General features: G+C 43.0%; 1 protein-coding gene across 1 annotated transcript; it reads left to right on the top strand.

The window, feature by feature from the left end:
- Positions 1-273: 273 nt before the first annotated feature.
- Positions 274-23833, top strand: gch1 (GTP cyclohydrolase 1). Its single transcript, XM_052064028.1, has 6 exons — positions 274-783; positions 8716-8825; positions 13085-13140; positions 15505-15536; positions 15602-15686; positions 22086-23833. Exons 1-6 carry the CDS (start codon positions 423-425, stop codon positions 22210-22212), a joined length of 771 nt encoding a protein of 256 aa, XP_051919988.1. The 5' UTR covers positions 274-422; the 3' UTR covers positions 22213-23833.
- The last annotated feature ends 639 nt before the right edge of the window (positions 23834-24472 follow it).

Here is a 24472-nt window from a genome sequence, read left to right as displayed (position 1 = left end):
TGGTTTTAGACCTAGATTAGATTAAATTAGAAATAAAAAACATAGTTAATTTTTTTAACCACTGTGACACATTGAAAACACTTTCACATTTCTTGTACTGAGCCTCATTTTAAAGAGTTGCTTCAGCTCAAGTCACGTCGCTCAACAAGTGGCCTCCTGCTGTTCTGACGCAATTTGTGAATAAAGTCAGCTAGTCCCCGCCCATCGGGAGCATGGCAGCCAATAAGAACTCATCAAGGGATAATCTGTTGGTATAAATGGCGAGGTTGCCTGACTGTCATTCAATAAAAAATACAAGCGAGTTGTGCCAAGCGCTTTCACTCAACAAGTGCTCAGTAGACGGCAAGAGAGAGAGAGAGAGAGACAGAGAGAGAGAGAGAGAACAAGAAATAGAGGTGGGGGTGCAGACAGTCCCAGAAGTGATGGAACACTCAAGGCAGACTGAGTTCACCTCCAACGACGGACAAGGCACGAGAGACACCACTTTGGTGGTCAACGGACACTTTGACGGAGTAGTCAAAAAGCCGTCCGCTGCTCTCCAGAGTCCGGCCACAGAGTCCGTGTCGCATCGGTCGGCAGCCTCGGTGTCGGAGAGCTGGAAGGAGGAGCACGCCAGGAGCGTGGAGGATAACGAGGTTAGCCTCCCGTCACTGGCCGCAGCTTACACCACCATCTTACGCGGGCTTGGAGAAGACCCACATCGGCAAGGGCTCGCCAAAACTCCCTGGAGAGCCGCCACCGCCATGCAGTTCTTCACCAAGGGCTACCAGGAGACTATCATCGGTGAGTTTTAAAACACGCAAAGCGTCTCAGAGGGACATTTAGGAGTGCGCTGCTGTGAACCGGTCAACAGGTGGGGAGTGCCATAAAAAGATCCTCCTTCGTGGCTGTTTTTCACATTAAATTGACTCGTCACTAATTGGATTTTCAACTTTACACACCGTAGCCGAAAGGAAAAGATGAAGAATATGGTCACATTGATCTAGTCTCAATTTTCAGCATTTTCACTGACACTTTTTTTGTGCATGTACCGGTAGTTAAGCTGTGGGAAATTCAAGGCCCGGCCGGGGGCCAAATACAGCCCATCACATCATTCTATGTGGCCTTGCTAAAGCAAATAACGTGTCGATGTTTCTTGCTCCAAAGCATTATGATACTCCAAGTATTGTTTTGTGACCCCCCCCCCCCCTTTAAAAGTAAATGTCATAGAATATTTGTATTATTAAGGTCCTCTAATTCCATAACTAGTTATTCATCAATTTGGTGTGTATACCTGTATCTAATAGAGGGTGAGCATTCATTTATTTGCAATTGCAGTCATCACGGTACTTCAAAGGAAACCATGATGTGACTTGCAATGAGTTTGAGATCTCTGATTTAGTTTCTCTCCGAGTAGTAGTTTTTAAAAATTAAAATAAACAAAAAAATTTTTATAGGCTCTGGTGATAGATCTGTCAAAAATTCACCAGTGTTTAATAATTTTGACAATAGCATCTGCCTTGGAATATCTGCCTCTGAAATTCCCATTTAAAATATCTTATGACACAGTTGTATACGTACATGCATACATATACACCATTCAAATTGATTTGGAATTTGGTGGATAATGTACCAGAATAATTGCCAGGACAATCACGTAGTAAACTGTCTGTATCAAAGTGGTTTGAAGAAGAAATTATCTCCACTGTGGCATCCCACAATGGCACAAACAAAGCAGTCGAGTCTCAGCCAGTTGATGTGTTTCCCTTCATTTCGTTACAAAGCAGGGTGGTCGAGGCTCACACAGTGCTAGACATTGCAGAAGCAGAATTTGACTTGCTTGGGTTCATGCATGAAATTGGCGTGCATGCATGAAGTTGCATAGTGCGATGTTCAGTGTGATGTTCATTTGTGTTTCAGACCTGCCTGATGACTCAGTAACAATTTCAAAGAGGTTTCAGCACAACATGGTTCCACTTTGCCACACTTTGGTACATTAGAGTTAAGTCAGGGTTCTGCCACCCTCATCCACCTCTTCTTCCATCTGGAGTTAGTTTAGCTGCACTGGGGCTCGTTTTATGTGCTGTTAGGCTAAATTCAAAAGAACGAATCCGCATTGAGTAAATGATGGCAGAATGACAGAAAAACAGCTTCATTCGCAAGATGACATGCACCAAGTTCTTCTTCACTTATGATCAGCAGAGAACGAACACTGAAAATAATACCGATGGTTTGCATACAGTATGTTGCTCCTAAAGCCCTGCTTTTTCCTGATTGGTTGGTTCGAAAGCCTCCCACTTTGGAATGGAGCGCAGGATCTTTATGAAGAGTTGAGGCATTCAGTGAGATTCGCTGGACTGTTTGATCTGTGTGTGTGTTTGTGTGTGTGTGTGTGTGTGTGTGCGCGCGCACGTGAGCTTTGTTTGTGCGTGTGTGCCCAGATCATGGGTTCAGCTTTCAACAGGCTGTTGATCAGCACATGACCAAAAGCTATGCAGAGATTTAATGGAAGATCAGAGTTTATTTCTATTGGTTGATCAAAATCGTAACTTATCTTGGGCTGTTCAAGAATATTGTAATAAAGCTTATGTGCTTAGTTCTCACACATGGAAATGCACGATCCAGGCGGAAGGTGGGCTCCTAGTGTCCACTTTACAGATCTGTGACTACCCTGTAGCTAACTTTACATCATTCACCCCCGGAGGTCTGCTTGCAGTTCATTCTACATGTAGAGTGATCCCTCGCTCTAACGCGGTTCACCTTCCGCGGCTTCGCTGTTTCACAGATATTTTTTTAGTGCAGTTTTTGTAAATGCTTTTAAAAAAGGAGAGAATCCGCTTTGATTGGTAGCTAAGCAAGTCAGCTGTCTTCACACCCATTCAGGTGCAAATCACCTTTTTCAAAAACTTGGTCTAGCCTGCCCCTGCTCAGCTTTATAACACGACTCGCTCCAGACTTGCACTGGGCATGAGAGTAGAGCCCCAAATGTAACAAAATGTCCGCTTCCATGTTGCTGTGTCATTTCAAGCTAAGACACACAGTCGATAGTCACGACATAAAAATGCAAGCATTGAAACATTTTTGGGCCCGCTGAACTTTTAAATGCTTTTGAGAAGAAGAATATGAGCTAAGAGATAATGTGGGGATGGGCTGATGTGAGGAGCGATTTTAGAACATTTTGTAGGTGGCGGACGAGAGGTGACCAAATCTTGTTCAATTGTGGCTCCCATTTTCTAACATATTTTCCATTTGGGGGTGTTAAACATTTTAGTGAACCATAACTTTAAATTAGGGACCTCCTAAAAAAAATAAAAAATACACTACTTTTCTTGGCTCCAAAGGAAAATATACTGTTTCTGCGCCATTGTTAAAGTACCGGTACATATAGAATCTGAATAATTGACTGTAATTACAGTAAGATCAGCTCTTGGTTTCAGGTGAATGTTCAGAACATCAGAGAAGTCTGAAAGGTGTGTGTCCAAAATAACCCTATTGTTTTTTTTGTTTTGTTGTCTTTGGCAAGCTTACTTTCAGTTTCACCTTCTCAGAACTCCAGTTGTGTTCTACATTGAAGTGTGTCATTTATTGCTGTTTGTTTCCTCCTCCTTTTTGTTCAAGGGACTTTCTGTTGCCTGTCTTTTGGTAAGGGCCGGACAAATGTTGGGCCACAGTTAAGCCAAGTCGGTAGAGACTGTGACTTTTTGAGTAGCTTAGTTCGTAACTGCAGCAGCAGTTCGGTTAGTAGTTGGAGCAAATACTTGGCCACTAACAGAGGCAGTCTTGGTGTAGAACCTTGCTTGGTTGCTCGAGCTGATCTACTGCCGATTAAAGTCGTTGAAATAACAAAACGCCACCAAAAATTTGTTTTGGAAATACGTACAATAAAAGTGTTTTCCTTTTTCTTTTTTTAAAGGTAATTAGCTGAAAAACAATTTTCCATTCATAAAACTAAGTCAAACTAACTATAATTATGATGAAAAATGTGCTTTGTTTTCATTGTTACTATTTAAATTTAATCATTTAAAATTCTATTTCTTTCAGTGTTAACTTTAAATGACTTATTTTGGCATTAGTGTTGGGTGGCCCGATGGTCCAGTGCTTAGCGCTTTGTCCTCACAGTGCAGAGGTACTGGGTTCAATTCCGACTCCAGCCTCCCTGTGTGGAGTTTGCATGTTCTCCCCGGGCCTGCGTGGGTTTTCTCCGAGTGCTCCGGTTTCTTCCCACATTTCAAAATCATGCATGGCAGGCTGATTGAACACTGTAAATTGTCCCTCTGTGTGAGTGTGGGCGTGCATGGTTGTTAGTCAGTTAGCCAGTTCAGGGTGTCGCCAGCCTACTCCCTGAAGACGGCTGGCATCGGCTAAAGCACCCCCCGCGACCCGTGTGAGGCTAAGCGGATCAGAAAATGGATGGATGGTATTAGTGTTTGGCTGTTTCCCCTCCATATTCGTTGGGAATGGCTCTATGTATCCCAAAGATCCTCAGAGCTAAGTTGTCTACGGCTCTATGCCCCTGGCAGGGTTACCAATGGCAAACAGCTCCGAGGTGAGGGACCAGACAAAGAACGACTCCAAACCCCTCATGTAGAACACAAGTAATAGATACCGTTTTCCATTTGTCCGGACGCGGAGCCAGCCCTCGAGGTGGGGCTCGATGGTAAGCCTGGTGGCTGGACCTACACCCGTGGGGCCCGGCTGGGCATGGCCCAAAGAGTTACGTGGGTCTCTCCCTTCCCATGTACTCACCACCTATAGGAAGGCCGGGAGAGTTGGGTGCAAAGAGTTGGCTCGGAGGTGGAATGTCAGCCCTTCTTAGGGCTGAATGATCATAGAAATAATAATTGTGATAAATTTGATTGTGATTGTAATCACAATTAAGCAAACGATGATTCGCTGACTTCAAAACTTATATTCATGGCAAAGAACAAAGGAAAAGTGTGTTTTCCCTGTTTGCATGAATGAAAATAACACAAACACAACAATCCCTCAGTTTTTGTTCAGAAGCACTCTGAACTGTGGATTGCATAAATCTTTTCCATTCTTCATTTCATCATTTTGAGTCAAAAATGACGGCACACCATCAGCTATTGAATCACAGTTTCAGAAGCCTGCATTCAGTCACCTGTGACTCATGGAAGCTTGATTACTCCCTAGAAACTGTGCCATCGAAAGTCAACCCAGGCTCGTCAGCAGACAACAGTTATGATGTCCAAGGAGCTGTCAGAAGATCTCAGGAAGAAAGTAGTAGAGAAGCATAGCGATGAGCAGAGCTTTGCAGCCATCGCAGGTTCAGTCCATGTGCCAAAAGGTACGGTTGCATCACTGATCCAGAAGGGGAAGGAGTGGACGGGAATACCAGGTTTCTTTAAGATGGTACCCAATGGGCGCAGGTACAGTGATAACAGTCGAGGCCTCGGAATTGTACCGTGTATAACAAAGGATATACAGAAGTGTTTGAACTATTTGTTCTCAGCAAGATGCCGATAAACATCGGAGGTGATGATGAGTGAAACTGTCATTACCTGACGTGTGCCCTCCATCCCGTCAAGCTTTCATCGAAGCTGACAGTTCTTACCAGCTGCTAGCTATTTGGTTAAGCTTGACCAGCGTGTTTGTGTACGTGTGTATGTGTGGGTTTATGCAATATTTGCAAGAGATTTATCATTGCAACTATTGAACTGCTGTCAAATACTCTAAGCTCAACAGATGCACACAATGAAAAGGTCAGTATTGCCTCCAAAACATGTTTGCGATCTTTAGATTTTTTTGTCAGGCGGCCCAGTGGTCCAGTGGTTAGCGTGTCGACCTGCTCCGGCCTCCCTGTGGGTTTTCTCAGGGTACTCCGGTTTCCTCCCACATTCCCAAAACATGCATGGCAGGCTGATTGAACACTCTAAATTGTGTGAGTGTGAGTACGGATGGTTGTTCGTCTCTGTGTGCCTTGCGATTGGCTGGCAACCGGTTCAGCGTGTCCCACGCCAACTGCCCGGAGACGACTGGGATAAGCTCCAGCACCCCCCACGACCTCATGAGGATTCAGCGGATCAGAAAATGGATGGATGGATATTTTTAGTCCATTTGTTAGCTTATTGGCATTTTGATAAGCAGCTACCATCTCAGGAATCCAACATGCTCCATAACACCGGCTTTGTTTTAGCTTGGATAAACTTGATACTAACTAGGTCTTATTAGCTGCCACGTGATCTGGTGTTTGACAAGAAAACACACCAAACACAATTACCACTTTATTATAGTTTCAAGCCAGTGGCAACCTTGATCCTCAGGATTGCTTTTTTCCTTTGGAGTGTTCGTGTCTGAACTAATGCTCAACCCACAAAATAGTGAACGATTAGCGATCGGAGCTGCTATGCTAACATTATAACTTTTCAAGAAAGTAGATCATCATTCCTCTTATTTAGCATGCTGAATAATTTGATTTCATATAAGCAGCGGCCTTACCAACATTCTAAATGTGGTGTGTCACAGCAAATGTAATGTCCAAACGTAGGTGCTTCTTTTGAATTCATGGTGGTTTATCTCTTATTGCATTATACTTTGTTTTTGCAAAGTGTGTGTGTGTGGTGTGTGTGTTTGTGTGCATGTTTCAGTGTCAGCCATTCACAAAGGTTGATGACGAAAGGCTTGCCTGGCAACATGACAGAAACATAATCAGACAGTTGACAAAGATTGTTCAAATGAGCTTCTCAAGAACATGTTTCGCTGTTGTCTTTTTACCTGGCTGCATGTTTTCCTTTACAGTTCTGCAATAAGCAGCAGCAACAAGTCAGTGACGCTCTCCCTTGTTGTTCCTTCACTGCCGCTAACTGATTGTCAGTCAGGAAATTAAAACCTGACGTGGTATGGTTGCGAGATGTCTGTGTCGTCACGAAACAATAAAGGCGCTTTATTGAATGCTGGCGACGAACAAAAAAGAAAAAATAATATAGCAAGCTTATAGGAGTACCACTAAAATGAGATGCTCAAAAAAGTTGATCATAAAGGGATTGCCAAAGGTTGGATTAAAATAAATCGGGCACCTTCAACGGCAAATTTTAATCAGAGAAGGCTTTACGTGCTTTAATTTTTGGTTTGGTTTTTTGTTGCTGATTAAAATATTTGTTTTACTTTTTTCTAGCACAGCAGGTTTTGGAGAGTTTTTTTTTTGGTTTTGACATGTAAAACTTGTAATTTTATAGCTATGATGTTTCAGGAAAAAAAATCCACCTGTTGCTGAACCTAACGCTTAATTCATAAAGTAATAATAATAGTAATAATAATAATAATAATAATGATAATGGGTATTATTATTGTTATTATTAACATGAAAACCAGATGTGCTACAGAAAAAGAGACTCAGTTCCAAAAACAAAAGGTTTATTGATCAGTGTTACATTAAAATCTTAAAACACGATGTATGTAGAAAACAAATTCTAATGTATTTGGCGCGTTGTGTGAAACAAATATACGATGATTTGCAAATCATAAATAAAGCTCTATTTAATAGAAGACATGACAAATCTACTGACAAATCTACTTGTTTTTATTGAATAATAATAATTACTTATTATATATAATATATAATAATAATTGTACTTATAGGGCTGCAACACATTACGGTAATAAAAGCCGGGAGAGGGCCATGTTTAATACTGTGTGACATCACCTTTCTTTTAACAACATTCAATCATGTTTGGGACACTAATTGCTTTGTTGGTAGAATTGTTTTCCTATTCTTGCGTGATGTGTGATGAACAGCTTCAGCTGCTGAACAGCCCAGGAGTCTCCATTGTTGTTAGCATTGTCTTGCTGAAATGAGCACGGGCCTCCATGAAAAAGACATTGCTTGACTTGGCATTTAGACAGCCCCACACCATCCCAGAATTTCCCAAAACAAGTTGAAAAGTGGACTCGTCAGACCACGGAACGCTTTACCACTTTCCATCAGTCCATCTTTGATGAGATCGGGCCCAGAGAAGCCAGCAGCATTACTGGATGTTGTTGTTTCATGGCTTTTGCTTTGCATAATAGAGTTTTAAATTGCACTTCTTGGTGTAGCACCTACCTGTCTTGGTTTTCTGAAGTGTTCCTGGGCCCATGTGGTGATATCCTTGACACATGATGTGGGTTTTTAATGACGGTCACAGGCATTCAGAGTTGGTTTTCTGCCTTGTCGCTGACATGCATTGATTTCTCCAGATTTTCTTGCTATTTTCACGAGACTATGGATCATAGATGCATGTTGTCCTAAAATGTTCCACTATCTCTCTCATGCAGTTGTTCACAAAGAGGCATTTCAAGGAAGCTCCTTTTATACCCGATCATGGCACCCGCCTGTTTCCAGTTAGCCAGTCCATGTTCATGTACTGTACATGAATGTTCCAAATAGGCGTTTGATGAGCATTCCTCAACTTTCTCAAGTCTTATTTTGGCCCCTGTCCCAGTTGATTTGCAGCCATAAAATTTGATAAAATGAATGATTCTAAAGTAAAGTTAATCAGTTTGAACATTAAATATCTCGTCTTTGAAGTGTACTCAATTAAATGTTGGCAAATCATTGTATTGCATTTTTATTTTCACACGACATCCGAACTTCAACGGAATTGGATTTGTAAAATATCAGCTCTGGCACATACCAAATATAACGTCAAGGGTGCTACTCTACCATACCCAGAATTTATTGACAGTGTCAACTTCAAAAGACAACAATGTAATGTCGACTGTGTTTTTTGTGTTCAGATGTGCTGAATGATGCCATCTTTGATGAGGATCACGATGAGATGGTGATCGTGAAAGACATCGACGTGTTCTCCATGTGCGAACATCACCTGGTGCCCATCATTGGCAGGGTGAGCAATGTCATCACATGCACGCACACGCGCACACACACACACACACACACACACACACACACACACACACACACACACACACACACACACACACACACACACACACACAATTGTGTTTTTGTCTTCATTTTCAAACCCATTTCGTCTTTGTTGAATCTATCAAGTCCCACCGTGTGTCTTTGCGTCAAGGTTGAATACTTTCCTTTCCCTACAAGAAATGTAACTCTGTACGACGCTTCATGGCTTGTTCTGTGTCAAGTCCCTTCCAGGGAACAGCCGGTAGACTACTTGGATCTAATTTTTCCATGACAGAAGCTGCCTTTCACATGCTGTCCCAAGTGATTTTTACTCGTTGCGTGTTTTATTTGAATTTGTGTGAATGTGATGACACGTAGCGTGCAGTTGATGGGCAGCGCAATAATTTTGCATCGTTAACCTTTGTTCCTCGCAGTCCATGAGTGTCCAATGAGTCTAAAGTGGTTCACGGTAATAAAATAAATACATAAAAACATAAATAAAAGTAAGTGGGGATAAAATGGGTGCATTGTACTTTTATTAAAGCAAACTAAATGTAAGTATTGTTCTCAAAATGTATGGTTAGTAATTAGAGTGCGACTGAAATATCCTGACAGAAGAGAAATTTACATCCAATGGAAAAAGAACGTGTTTGACATCATTTTCGAAAATTTTATATTTTCTTATGATTGTATGGACTGATTTTCTTATAAAACAAAAATGCATGTCATATTTTTAAATTTAGAAAATATTTGTAGAAAAAAAAACATTTTATACTTGGTATTTAAAAAGTGTGACACCATGTTTATACCTGTAAAAAAACATCCCATAAAATCTTTTCTTCTTGGTCAGTATTTGAATTGTTTTCCTTTTTAATTACAAATAATTACTTTTTGGTTCTATTAGTATTATTATCATTATTATTATTTATTTAACTGTGTTTTATGTTGGCTCTGGTGTGTAGCATTTTGTTGTTGTTTTTTTTAGCACACTTTAAAGTTGAGTTCTCAGAAGAATGTTTATGGACAGGAAAATACAAGAACTGACAAACCAAATCTGTGCCAACAAATACATTAAAACACACACACACACACACACACACACACACAGGATAAAATCAGATTTTTTGTTTGTTTGTTTCCGAACAGTGTTAACATCCTCTTGTGACATCAGTGAATCACACACAGAAAAAGAGGCGTCTTCTGTGTGTGTGCGTGTGTGTGTGTGTGTGTGTGTGTGTGTGTGTGTGTGTGTGTGTGTGTGTGTGTGTGTGTGCGCGTGCACTCGCGCCATCAGGTGGTTGCATCCCTAAAGCTTGCCATTCTCAACTGTGCGTCTGCTCAGTGACTCAGTGATGGCAAATGACACACCTCCTTTTATTTCCATGCCAGTGGCTGTGACAGCATCATGGGAGGAAAAGGTTTGGTCACATATTTGACATCAAGTTATTGCTTTATTTCCCTTTGAGTAAGAGTTGGTACTCATCTGTGTAAATAGCACACTCAGAGCCCGTCGGCCCAGCCACAAGAGATGGCTAGAACAAGCCATTTTTTAGGCTGGGGGCGGGGATTGCTTATAAAAACTATTAAAAAAAAACCAAATGTAGAGAAATAGATGGTTTTGGGAAGTGTAATTAATTACTTTTACATACTGTAGTGTGTTGGATGAGTGCCTTTTAGGGGCGTGGCCTACTGAGTGATGTTCGGAGATGAAATAGGTTTATTTCAATGTGAGTGTCCGGTCGTGAATTGTGCCCTCCAGTGGCTCCTACTCAGTGATCTCATTTTGTATTTGTGTGTTTGACATCCTGTTGTCATCGTGTTCACTAAAAAGCTGAAAGTGCCTCGGTGACTGTGGCTTTCCTTGCCCACATGTCGGGGCATTACATGTCGGGCCTTTGTTGCTTGATTTTTTTTTCTCTCCACTTTAGAAGGCCGAAAACTTTGAGCCTGGTGTGCTATCGGCTCAATTACCGTGCTGCCCAGTTTGAAGATTGGTTCAGCAAGAGTGAATCGAGTCTGCAATGAATGACGTCATGCAAGACTGTTTTTATTTTACTTTAGTTGTTTAATTTTTTAACTCTTGTTCTGGGAAGTCACTTGATGATGCAGTTGTGACTTCAGTGCAGGTAGCTAGTGTTCAGTTCCCACTCAATAACTGTGAACGTAAGCCTGAATGAATTAAAGTCTTTGGGCTGTGTCCTCGGGAAGGCCCATTTATTTTGGCCCCATGACGTCATGTGTCCCAACTAGACCGCATGTGGGTTCCAAATTCTAGGAAAATGTCAGTCTTCAAGCTTTCTTCCTCGTGAGGTCGCTGTGGGCCGAATAAAACGTGACGAATATGGGCCAAAAAAGGCTTAATGTGAATTTGGACATGACGTACGTTCGAGTCGTGCCAGACGTGGCGCCATGCTGCCTTCGAAGGAGTCAGCCTGAGAATTTGGACACAGCCTCAGTTTTTTCAACTGCCATCTAGTGGACACAATAACAAACAAACATACTGTATTTTGCAACTGATTGTTTTTCTGTTTCTAACAACCTTTGTTTGCGTCGAACAAATGTGCTTTAATTATCTTTCTTTGAATTGTATGCATTTTCTTGCTGTCATACCCTCTGTCTCTCAAACACACATGCACACACACACGCACACAAATTTACACACACATGCACACACCCAGTTATAATAGAGATGCAGATAATAGAAGGTGTAATCTTCACAGATATTTGACATCATGGTGTCAGGCTTTTGCAGCAGGATGGAGAGGGAACGCTAGAAAAGGAAGAAAGACAAGGAAAAGAGCTCTTTGCACCCCTGCGCTGCTGCCCTTTCTCTCATCTGGCTCTACAAATTGCGTCTGACATTTGGATGGAGCCTGTGTGCATGTGTGCGTGTGTGTTTCAGAATTAGAGCCTGCAGCACTCTAAGGCATTGACTCTCCAGCTGATGACGCTAAGACTCGTCCTTCCTTGCCTGTCCAACTGCTCTGCCCTCGTCATCCTTCTAGTCTGCATGGACATTGGTCTCAAACTATTCTATGTTAAGAACCATTCCACCATACGAGCAGATAGATTAACCACAGAATGACATCAGAATCACTCAAGGACAGTCACTTGTTGACACAGAGACTAAACCAGGGCAAACATGTAGCAAAGATTGCAGTCAAGGCTTCATCATCGTTTGCCTGTGTCGTCAAATAAATGATATTTATCGTAGGTTGTAAGATCCTACGTAGGCATGACATACAACGGTGTTGACATATTAAAAATGATCTTCAATTAGAATCCAAATGAGTGGAGGGTTGAAAAAAAACAAGCAAAACCAAACAATATTTTCACCATTCGGCACTCCATTTTGCAGACCTGCCAGAGGAACAGGATGCACTAAAAAGTCTCAAAGAGCCATCATCAGGAATTGAACAGGATGTCAGCCATTTTGGGAGAATTCCCGGTCATGTTCACTTGGTTGTACTCCGACGAGGGAGTTTGCTCAAATGAGCCCATCTTGTAAACGGGTGTCCAAGATAGAATTGATTTCAAAAAACAAACAAAGAATCAGGGCGGCCCGGTAGTCCAGTGGTTAGCACGTCGGCTTCACAGTGCAGAGGTACCGGGTTCGATTCCAGCTCCGGCCTCCCTGTGTGGAGTTTGCATGTTCTCCCCGGGCCTGCGTGGGTTTTCTCCGGGTGCTCCGGTTTCCTCCCACATTCCAAAAACATGCGTGGCAGGCTGATTGAACACTCTAAATTGTTTCTAGGTGTGAGTGTGAGTGCGAATGGTTGTTTGTTTCTGTGTGCCCTGCGATTGGCTGGCAACCGATTCAGGGTGTCCCCCGCCTACTGCCCGGAGACGGCTGGGATGGGCTCCAGCACCCCCCGCGACCCTAGTGAGGATCAAGCGGTACGGAAGATGAATGAATGAATGAAACAAAGAATCAATTGTGTACATCCTCTAATGTGGGCAGCGCATGGCATCAAAGTTTGCCGTTCATCTCAAGGAGGAGCGATACGAAAAAAAGATGTTCCTTTCTTTGCTTTTTATTCCATTGACATAATCATTACACTTCCTGAGATGTATCGGAAGCATGAGAAAACTCCACAGCTATCAAAAGCAGGAAGTCAGACACACACTTGCTTCATCCACGCTCACAACTGCATTATGACTCATTCTTCTTTATTCCTGTGGTACATTTGCCCATCATTTTATTGATTCAGCTGAAATGAATTTGTTGACTTTGTGCAGGTTCACATCGGTTACCTCCCCAACAAGCGAGTTTTGGGCCTCAGCAAGCTGGCCAGGTGAGAACATTTTTGTTTCCGTGTGTGCGCATGCGCAAGACTGTTCGTAAGTGGTTTTAGTATGCTAAGCCTAAAGGTATTGGGGTCAGTACGATCAGGTCTGCACTTGTACACGCTCAATACGCAGTCTAATAATCCTCTTAAAATACTCGCCTATCGAGCATTATCAATTAAACACAGCCCAGGAAACACACACAAATACTCATATGCGCACCTGGGGCGAAAAAGAGCAAGCCTCGTAGATTTTGACATAAAATTGCGACTATGGTGTTGTATTGATTCTGGGTGAGCAGCCAAGAAAAGTGTAGACCCTTATTGGATAATTTCTTCTTTATCAAAAAAAAAAGGTTGCCATCTGAGGATAATAAAAGCTTCATTCAGCCGCAGAATGACAGCATATCCACAATTTTGAAGAAATCCCCGGCATGTACACGTGGCGTAATATATGCACAGCTACTTTGTTTCCTGCTCACTGCGGCCAGTTGGTTTTTGGTGACATTTTTCTGAAGGTGCCAAGCTCTTAAATGTCAAAAGCGGTTTGCTTACTGAGAAAGTCAACAGGTCAGAGGGCAACAGCGGGATGCTCGCGTGTGTTCATTTGAAGCCTTTCAACAGATAACTGCATCATATGTACAATGGGCTAACCTTCAAAATAGAACACTGGTCGTGGTTGGTTGATTTCCAAGTCCTTTCAAAAGACGTGCAAAATAGACTGAATTAATTCATCCCGGTCTGATACAGTCTTCAGAAAGCTTCCTTTAATTGCAGTCAGGAAGATTAGAACATTCTCACAAGTAAATAAAGTAAAATAAGTTCAGCGTTGTAGAAAAATTAAAAAAGAAAAAGAAAAAAGAAACAAACTGATACACACCCACCAAAATGGTGAGGGAACCTGAAGGCATTTGCAGAGCGATACTATCAACTTGTGGTGTTTGAAAACAACTACTACAATTTCGAAAGCCTTGTGATCATTTTTTGTGTTGCTTACTTATTTCATACCAAGCAGCCAGATGCTTCCTTGTGTTACAGCTTGCTCCATTTCCAGTTCTATGGTTAACATCACACTTTAGGCTCGGCTTCGATGGCCTCTTACGTCACGTCCCACGTTGATCGTTTGGGCTTCAAGTTTTGGTCGACGTGTGACGTTTCATTTCCCCCAAATTTTGGTTGAAGTCCAAATTGTACAATTTTGAAGGGTATTTAGCTTTTGAGGTTCTACTATTTTTTGTTTCAGGTTAGCAGTTGATCTGTATATCTAGATTTTTAAAAAATGAAATTCTTTATGGAGGTTGCCACAGTGGTACACAGTCGCATATAGTCTTCAGCTCACCTGCGACTCTCATGAGCATAAGTGTTATCGAAAATGGATAATTCATTTTCATGAATTTGTCAAAAACTATTTGTAGCAGCAGATCAAATATTGAATACAGTACACCCATTTTTAAAAATCCAAGTTTGGTATTGACCTTTGTGTTGAGTTGAATTTTGAATTATCAAGTGAAACATTTATTTTACAGTAATGCGGTGCACGTTCCTCCACTCGTCTAAACACTGTATTTTTATTCGTTGCATATATTTTTAAATAACAATGCATTCGTGGAATAAAATATAAGCAACATAGTCAACCCGTTTTTATCCATTTTAAGGGGCTTGCTGTCGCCTGAAAATGACCTCACTTCAGGGCTCGGTTTGCGGACGTCACATGACCAGACCCAGCAAACAGGTGAGCAGTTGTGACGTTTGCAAGCGGAGCCCTGAGGTGCCGGCGACACCAAGTGGCAGTACAAGGCAAAATGGCACTCTTGAGATGACGGATGATTCTGTTTACTTTAAATATGATCGATTCCAGCCGTAAGCCAATTTACATCTGCAGTACCGTGGTAGATTGATGTTACAGTTTATGTATGAACACAGTCAAAATAGGAGAAGAAAACACAATACGAGTACACAGATCAATCGGTAATAGACAAGCATCAGAGCGAGTGTGCAAACGAGAGAAGTGCGCGTTGTAAAGTGCTGCTGACTGTAGGCGAAGGGTTACCTAATGTCCTGGCGCTCCAAACCTTATGAACTGGTCTGTTTACACAAGAAACAAGCGAGGTGAAGATAATGCAAACAAAGATCTCTTGACAAACAGTAATGCTGCCATCTGCTGGCTGTAAAAAAATTACAGGTGCTTGCAATCCTCGACTTGCTGTTTGCCGTCATACTGTACACGTATATTACTTATTTCACGTCACATGCTGTATCGAAAGTCTTTGTTTAAGCACAACACTTAAATTTAAGAATTGAATGAACACAAAAAAAAAAACCGAAGAAAAAGTACATTGACCTTCACTTGACAAACCCGGTATATTTCCTCAGGATTGTGGAGATCTACAGCCGCAGACTACAAGGTACCTCCGTAACCTTTGTTTTGCAGCCATCACGTTCAGAGTTCAGCCATGGTGTTTGTTCACAGTTCAAGAGAGGCTGACCAAGCAAATTGCCGTGGCCATCACTGAAGCCCTGCACCCCACCGGGGTCGGTGTTATCATGGAAGCTACGTACGTACACAGAAAATGCTCAATGGATCACCTATTTGTACAGTCCAACATTTATTAACTGTACAAGCAATGAGTTAAGTCAAATGTGAACACTCTGAATAGCCATCCAACCATTTTCTATACAATCATGTGGTGCATGCTCTCCCAAATCAAGGACAATCGTTCAAAAAGACAAAAAAACACTGTGTTTTTAAAACAAACATTGAGGCTGTGTCCGAATGTCCACCCTTATTCTCGTACCCCTCATTCACTATCCCAGTGATTCCCAACCTTTGTTGAGCCAAGGCACATATGTTAAGTTTTGTTGAGTGACCATCGATGCTCACTATTTTTTATATTTACATTTTGAGTACCGGTAATTTTGAGAGCACTACATTTTTTTTCTCAATAGACAATTGGACACTCCTGCAGAATGGTGTGACCACTATAAAGTGCACTGTATTCAGACACAGCCTTTCAGTCCACTAGCTTAATGCAAACACATCATGGGAATCATGTCATATACAAGTGGGTGTGTGTGTGTGTGTGTGTGTGTGTGTGTGTGTGTGTGTGTGTGTGTGTGTGTGTGTGTGTGTGTGTGTGTGTGTGTATATATATATATATATATAATATATATATATATCCATCCATCAATTTTCCACCGCTTATCTGGGGTTGGGTCGCGGGGGCATTAGCTTTAGGAAGGAAGCACAGACTTCCCTTTCCCCAGCCACTACTTTGAGCTCTTCCTGGCGGATCCCGAGGTGTTCCCAGGCCAGCTGGGTGACATAGTCTCTTCAGCGTGTCCTGGGTCGTCCCCAGGGTCTCCTGCCAGTGGGACATTCCCGGAACACCTCACCAGGGAGGCGTCCAGGAGGCATCCTAATTACACATTTATACACACACACACATTAAGTCATACCTCGGTTTTCAACCATAATCCGTTCCAGAAGGCTGTTTGAAAATCGATTTGTTCGATATCGAAAACTATTTTATTAGCCCATGATTGGGGGCTAATACACTATGGAGAAATAACCCAAAGAAAACCCAAATAGTCAGATATGCGTAAATCACCACAAACACGTCTGCTCACAATGAACGTTACACGTGGAAGCGTCACTTCTTCGTGTAAGGAGGAGGAGTCGAGTGGGGTACTCAGGTTTGCTTAGTTTGGTCGAAAACCGATTTTCGGTTGTAAGCCGAGGCGTAAAAATCGAAAAATTTCTGGTCGAAAATCGATTTGGTTGAGAAATGAGACGTTCGAAAACCGAGGTATGACTGTATATAAAACCCTTTCATGCACCCTGAAACCTGATAATATGATAAGATGTCCACTGTAGTAACTGCTATCCCTAAAAGGGTTAAGTACCGTATTTTCACGACTATAAGGCGCCATTAAAAGTCTTAAATTTTCTCCAAAATGGACAGTACGCCTTATGGTGCGGAGCGTCCTTTATATGCGCTGAGTTCCAAAATCTGACTGACTGCCGACACGCTGTTTATATAGAGAAAAGGCGGAAGTGACTGTGAAAGAAGTCGGCCAATCAGGGAAGGGTGGGCGTGTATACATACATATATGGAGAGGGAGAGAGAGAGCGAGAGAGGGAGAGAGAGGACAGACAAGCTAGTCCGCCAATGGTGAAGGGTGGGCGTGTAAGTGGACGCCTCAAGCCAGTACCAACACTTGTATAGAGTGTGGCAATGTGCTTTGTTGCAAAACAACTCCGGTTTTGGTTTCTAAGAACCCGTGAAAATAAATTCGACAAAAAGACACGCACGCCTACGAAGCTCAGTTCAAACTTAAAGCCACCGGTTATGCTTTTGGCATGCGTGCCCATCTCACAGCAGCGGTGAAAAAAAAAAAGTCAAGCAAATGAACTCTGAGCTTGCCGTTATTCCCGGAGGCTTGACTAAAGAACTCCAACCGCTGGACATTGGCATCAACCGGGCGTTCAAAGTAAAGTTGCAAACGGCATGGGAACAATGGATGATCGGTGGCAAACACAACTTTACAAAGAGTGAGAGGCAGCGCATGGCGAGTTACGCCACAATACGCAACAACGAGAGGGAACGCGGCGTTTTTGATGGATTACGGTACTTGCACAATTGTTCAATTCTTTCTACACACACACGCGCTGCCACCATGTTTCGCTCTGTTCTTTACTTTCAAATGTGGGAAAGCTTCACACGAGAGAAATGTTGACTTTGCTGTTGCTGCTCCTTCTTTCCGCTCGGCAATGCGTAGCAACTCACACTAGCATGTCAAGTCAAGTCAAGTCAACAGTATTTATAGAGCACTTTCAAACAGCCATCGCTGCATACAAAGTGCTGTACATGGAGCGATTTAACATATACAATAAACAGTAAGACGAATCAGTAATAAGTAATAAGTAATAAGGCGGTAGAAAGCACCAAGCAGTAAAACCAATAGCAAATCTAAGTCATGCTGAGTCAAACGCCAAAGAATACAAGTGAGTTTTGAGGAGGGATTTAAAGATGGGCAGCGAGGAGGCTTGCCGAATGTTCAGTGGGAGGTCATTCCAGAGAGATGGACCAGCAACAGAAAAGGCTCGATCCCCTCTGAGCCTCAGTTTAGTTCTTGGTACGTCTAGCAAAGACTGGTCCACAGACCTGAGGCGCCGGGCAGGGGTGTAGGGGCGTATGAGCTCAGAGAGGTAAGGTGGCGCGAGATTATTCAGAGATTTGAAAACAAAGAGGAGGATCTTAAAAATAATTCTAAAATGAATGGGGAGCCAGTGAAGGGATGCCAAAGTAGGAGTTATATGCTCCCTCTTACGAGTACCAGTCAAGAGGCGAGCAGCGGCATTCTGTACCAGCTGAAGGCGCTTGATGGAGGACTGGCTGACTCCAAAGTACAGGGCGTTGCAGTAATCGAGCCGGGATGTGACAAAGGCATGAATTACTGTCTCAAAGTGTTCATGTGAGAGGAAAGGTTTTATTTTGGCCAGCTGTCTAAGGTGAAAGAAGCTGGATTTAACAACGGCACCAATTTGCCGATCGAGTTTGAAATCACTGTCCAGTTTAAGTCCCAAGTTTGAGACCGTTGATTTCAGATAAGGAGATAGGGGGCCCAAGTCTACAGGATGGAATGTACAAGGTCCACTGGGGCCAAACAATATCACCTCTGTCTTCTTTTCGTTGAACTTCAAGAAATTTTGTGCCATCCAGGTTTTGATTTCTTCCAGACAGGATAGGAGTGGCCTTAATGAGAAGGTGTCTTTCTTGCTCAGTGGGACATAGATCTGGCAGTCATCTGCATAGCAGTGGAAAGGAATACCATGTTTCCTTAAGATGGAACCCAATGGGAGCAGATACAGCGAGAACAGCAGAGGCCCCAGAATTGAGCCCTGTGGAACACCACATGACAGGGGAGCAGTGCGTGATTCAGAGCAGCCAAGGCTGACACAAAAGGTCCTGTCAGCTAGATAGGACCTAAACCAATCAAGAACACTCCCGCCAATGCCCACCAAGTGCTGCAAACGAGTCAGCAGAATACTGTGATCCACTGTATCAAATGCTGCAGTTAAGTCCAATAAAACCAGACACACGTGGTCTCCAGAGTCATTTGCCAGGAGGATGTCATTAGAAACGCGTAACAGGGCTGACTCCGTGCTATGCATCGTCTTGAAACCTGACTGGAAGACCTCCAAGATGTTATGTTCATCCAAGAAAAGTTTCAACTGCATGTGCACCACTTTTTCCAGAATTTTGGAAATGAAAGGCAGTTTGGAAATGGGTCTGTAACTTGACAGCTCATCTGGATCAAGACCAGGTTTCTTGATCAAGGGTTGGACCACAGCATGTTTAAACTGTTGGGGAACTACACCAGAAGAAAGGCTGCTGTTGATGATATCCAAGACCGATGCACCAACACTCGGGAGAACCTCCTGAAAGAAGCGTGGGGGAAGAGAGTCGCAAGGGGAGCCAGATGGCTTCGTCTGGCGAACTACATCCTCCAAAAGCGCCAAGGACACAGTATCAAAAGAATTTAGGACAGCTGAACATGGAACATGGACAGAGGGGTCAGATGCGGTATTTGGGACCGGAATCCTAGCTGTAGAGACCTTATCAATAAAGAACTGAAGGAATCTGTTGCACATCTCGGCTGAAGAATCCGCGCAAGTAGGCAGAGGGGGTTTGAGTACAGAATCTATCGTTTTAAATAGTGCACGAGGGTTGTGACGGTTGGCTAGAATAAGGTCCGACAGATATTTTCTTTTGGCCTCTTTTACTGTGAGCTGGTAGATACGCCAGCTGTCTTTCCAAATTTGAGAAGAGACATGCAATTTGTCTCTTTTCCACTTGCGTTCAGCTTTGCGACACTCCTGCCTAGCTGCGCGGGTAATGTCGTTAAACCATGGCTCGGGTTTAGGCTTTGGCAGCACAATTTTTGAAGGAGCCACCAAATCCAGGATGGCCCGGCATGACGAGTCGAACCAAGAGGTGAGTTCCTCTGTGTTAGACGAGGGTACGCAAAGGTTATTAAAGGCATCAGAGAAACGACTAGCAGTGCGAGGGTTAAAAATTCGGCGTTTACAACTAGGAGCGCCAGATTTCACAGCAGCATGCGATAATACTACGTCAAATAAAACTGCCATGTGATCAGAAATTCCATTTTCAAGGACTTCCAGATTTGACACCGTTATACCATGAGCAAGGACAAGGTCTAAAATATGTCCTTGTTCGTGTGTCGGGCTGGTCACATACTGCACAAAATTAAAAGAGTCGATAAGTCTTAAGAAGTCTTTTGCTAGCGTTTTTTCCGGACAACATACATGGATATTAAAATCCCCCATTAGGAGAATACGATCATATCTCAGCCTGATTTCCGCAAGAAAGCTTGAGAAGTCGCTTAAAAAGTCTTTGTTGTATTTAGGAGGACGGTAAATGACAGCACAAAGCACCGGGAAAACACGACCAACTTCAAAGAAGGTTGCTTCAAAGCTGTTGGCAGATGTGGTGAATGTGCACCGTTTACATTTGAAATTGTTCTTAAAAATGCTTACCGTACCTCCACCACGTCCTGATGTCCTCGGGGTATCGAGGAAATCACAGTCAGGTGGTAACAATTCAATCAAAGCTTTGTACTCACCGGTACCTGCCCAAGTCTCCGTCAGACACAAAAAATCCAAGTCATTGGAAAGAAAATACTCCCTCAGAATATGGGTCTTGTTCGTCAGCGACCGGGCGTTTAACAACGCGATCCTTGTGGAAGTAGCAATGGGAGGGCTTCCCTCTGTCAATCGCCGAGCCCGGGGGAATTCCCTCAAAAGGTTTCGCTGAATTCCTCCCCGAGAAAGGCGCGCAGGGTAGAAATGCCGTGGCACGATGGGAGAGCCAACGACTGTTAGCAAGCACGAGGCACACCACGCCGGAGCGATCGAAGTGTGTCTCAGATCCCGTTTCAATTTCACGAGCTGACCACTGCGTTTGCCGCGGCGGCGGCGGCGCTTTCGGCGCTTTCGTGAAGGGAGCGAGCGAACGCGGAAGAGATCAGCCGGCAGGTTAGCCAAGAACGGAGGTAGCGTCTTTCCACCACCGTCTTGCCAAAACGCGGCCGAATCTCCGACGTGTTGTTGAATCAATAACAACGATCGGCGATCATAAACCAACCGAGACGCTGTTAGGGAGGTAACAAGCATTGCGAAAAGTAAAAAAACCCGAAATGGCAGGAGCGTCGCCGAACACACTGGCGCACAAGCGGCCATCTTGGATCTATCTATGCATGTGATGCATTCAATGACAACTGAGATGTGCAGTCCTCTGCTTCTGATACAGAGGATGAGGACTTTGATGGATTTCTGGGTGATGATTGATCGAAAAACGTGAGAACATTGTACGATGGCTAAATAAAATACACCCGAACTCAGTTCTGCTTTCGTTGCCTTTTTAAAAACGTGTTTTTATCTTATCTGTATGTCTTGGCATGCTACCGTATACTTCAAGCTAACGTGTTAGAGTGCGCGCATGCATGCCGTATGTTTAAGCTGGCGTATTTTTAACACTGTAAAACTGCGGCTATTCGTACGATGCGTCCTGTGTATGTGTAAAATACAGAAATGTCACGCATTAATGAGACTGCGGCCATTAGTACGATGCGTCGAATAGTCGTGAAAATACGGTAACTGGTATCTGAACACAAATGGTGCAGCAACACATGTAATCATTTAATATAACAGTCCTCACAGTCATATACAGTGTATTCTTTATTCCCTGCAAGGATCTGAGATAAGTTGACATCTCAAGGCAGTATGTATGATCAGAGTATTTGCTCTGTTTTGTGTTCCGTAATGTTATGTATCATAGTCAATAATTGGCAGCTTACCTTCTATTTATGTTGAACTTTTACTAATACCCGTCACCATAATCGCTTATCTGCTCATCTGTTCGTGTCCGCAGTCACATGTGTATGGTGATGCGAGGCGTCCAAAAGATGAACAGCAAGACCATCACCAGCACCATGTTGGGAGTCTTCAGGGAAGACCCCAAAACTCGCGACGAGTTTCTGACGCTGGTCAGGAGCTAAAGTTCCTCCTTCACTTGTTGCCAGGGGTTAGCTCCATTTGCACGGACCAGCTAATGTGCAACCTCTGTGTGTGCGCGCGCGTGTGTGTTTATGTTACCAACCAGAGGAAGTAAAACATTCCACTTACCGTACTTCACATGATCAGACATACTGTGTCTGCCTCAAACTCCACTTCAGATGCTTGGAATTAACCAGTCCGAATAATTCTCAAGAAGTTGGTTGCTAATCATATTTTTTAACAGATCTAATTTATAAAAATGAAGTATGTGTATCCAGTATGATGACATTTCTTGAAAATACAATATGAATATTGTATCCATCCATTTTCTATAGTGCTCGTCCTCTGAGCTGGAGCGGAGAGTCGGGGTGCACCCTGGACTGGTTGTCAGTCATTTGCATATTCTGCAACGTCGTTCAGCCCACATTGTGAAAACAACTGTGAATGCTTGTTTTGTCTGATTGTGCCCGGCGATTGGCCAGTGACCACTCCAGGGTGTACCGCACCTCAAAGTCACCTGTGAGGTGACCCCAATGAGGTCAAGCAGTATCAAAAGCGGGTTGGTCAGATGGACTTCATAGGACAGCATGTTTGTTTGTTGAATTGAACACTGTTAAGTGCCCACCGGGTTGAATGCGTCTGGTCAGTCAGCTTGGACAGACTTGCGCTCCGTCGCGTAGAAACATTCCTTTGAGATTTTTTGAAAGGAAGGAATATATTCTTCTCATTCATGCTCATTTTTATTCTCTCATGGAAGGTTGTGTCTGTATGTGCCAACTTGCCTCAATCATGTGTCGCTGATTGTGATATACAGTGAGCTCATAATCAAAAGTAAATGTATGTGTGTGTGTTCTTGTGCCAGAACGTGTCAATGTTATGTCTGGTGAGTTGTTACAAGTTGAATTGTGTATTGCATTTGGTTCCCGAATGCATCCTTATGTGGCTATTGTGTTGTATGTTTGGAATTGTGAGCGTGGCTCATTTTTGTGAGGCCTTGCAGAGGGGAAAAGCCAATTCTGTGGCTACTTCATTATTATTATTGTCACTTTAGGTATGTGTTTATTTGGACTTCTTGATTGAAAATGATACATTCTTGTGACAGTAATAACAGTGAGAAGAAGTTCTTGTCTTTCCCTCAGGCTGGTGCGATGTTGTGGAATTCTCTATGAAGCCAACAGGTTCACTACAAATGAACATCAGTAAATGTTCATCCGGTGCAGAAAGACAAATTCTATCTGTCTGTCTTGAAATCAACATGATTTGGTCATTCTGGTATGGAGGATAGTTTGGACGAGCTTTGAACACATCTTTTGCAGGATCGTGTAAAATCTAGTGCTAAAACAATTCCGTTTGACTGCAAGTCAATTGGACACCAAAACGATATTTGCCTTGTAAGCAATACAATAAGCGACAAAAACAACAAAGCGTCCATGAAAATTTCTGACATGTTCAAGACTCGTATGGAACTGAGGCCAAGGAAGGGGCCGTCCGGCTTTTACACTTGCAATCTGTCCACAAGTATTTGGGAAGTGACCGCTGCCTTTTTGTGTCTGCACCAGTGACTCGTGACTATTGTGCTGTGGGAAATGAATAAAAATGAAAATATTTCTTTGTTACAAATAACGTTTCTCATTCATCCAGCTATCCAGCCAGCCAGCGACATATACTGACTGGCAGAACAATTCCATTATCTTCCAGAAGGTATATAATTAACCCTGTGTAACAGACAACATTCATGTTTACTAATCCAAAGCATACCACATCACATGCCTAACATGGAGGAGGCAGTTGCATTTCTAACTAACTACTTTTAAGGTGTCTGGAATTATAGTGTGCTCATATTTACGTGCGACAGATCAAAGCGCGGATGGATGTTACCCAACACGTTGCCTGTGGAAGGAGCACGAGTTGAGCCCTCCTCCTTATGTCACCTGACTCGAGAGCAAGTACAAATACTTGGTTACTGTACTTACTCAACAGAATTCCGAGGTAACTGCAGAGTGCCTGGCCCAGTTGTTGCGGACCCCTGATGGAACTAAAAAAAATTTTTTAAATGAAAACCCACTGACTCAGTGCAACTTTTACTTCCAATGTGTCTGAAAATAGCCTACTAACTTACTCAGTGTCGACCAGTAATTTTGCTGTTCAGAAACGTGCACTTTTTCATGGATCGCATTCAGATGCTCCACATCTATGTAAAACTGCTTTTACATTTAACCGACAATAAGACTCTAAAAATAAGACAGTTGCAGTGGGGAATTA

This window comes from Hippocampus zosterae, chromosome 4 (genome assembly GCF_025434085.1).
Source record: "Hippocampus zosterae strain Florida chromosome 4, ASM2543408v3, whole genome shotgun sequence".
NCBI classification, from domain to species: domain Eukaryota; kingdom Metazoa; phylum Chordata; class Actinopteri; order Syngnathiformes; family Syngnathidae; genus Hippocampus; species Hippocampus zosterae.
This window is presented reverse-complemented; position numbering and strand designations above follow the sequence as displayed.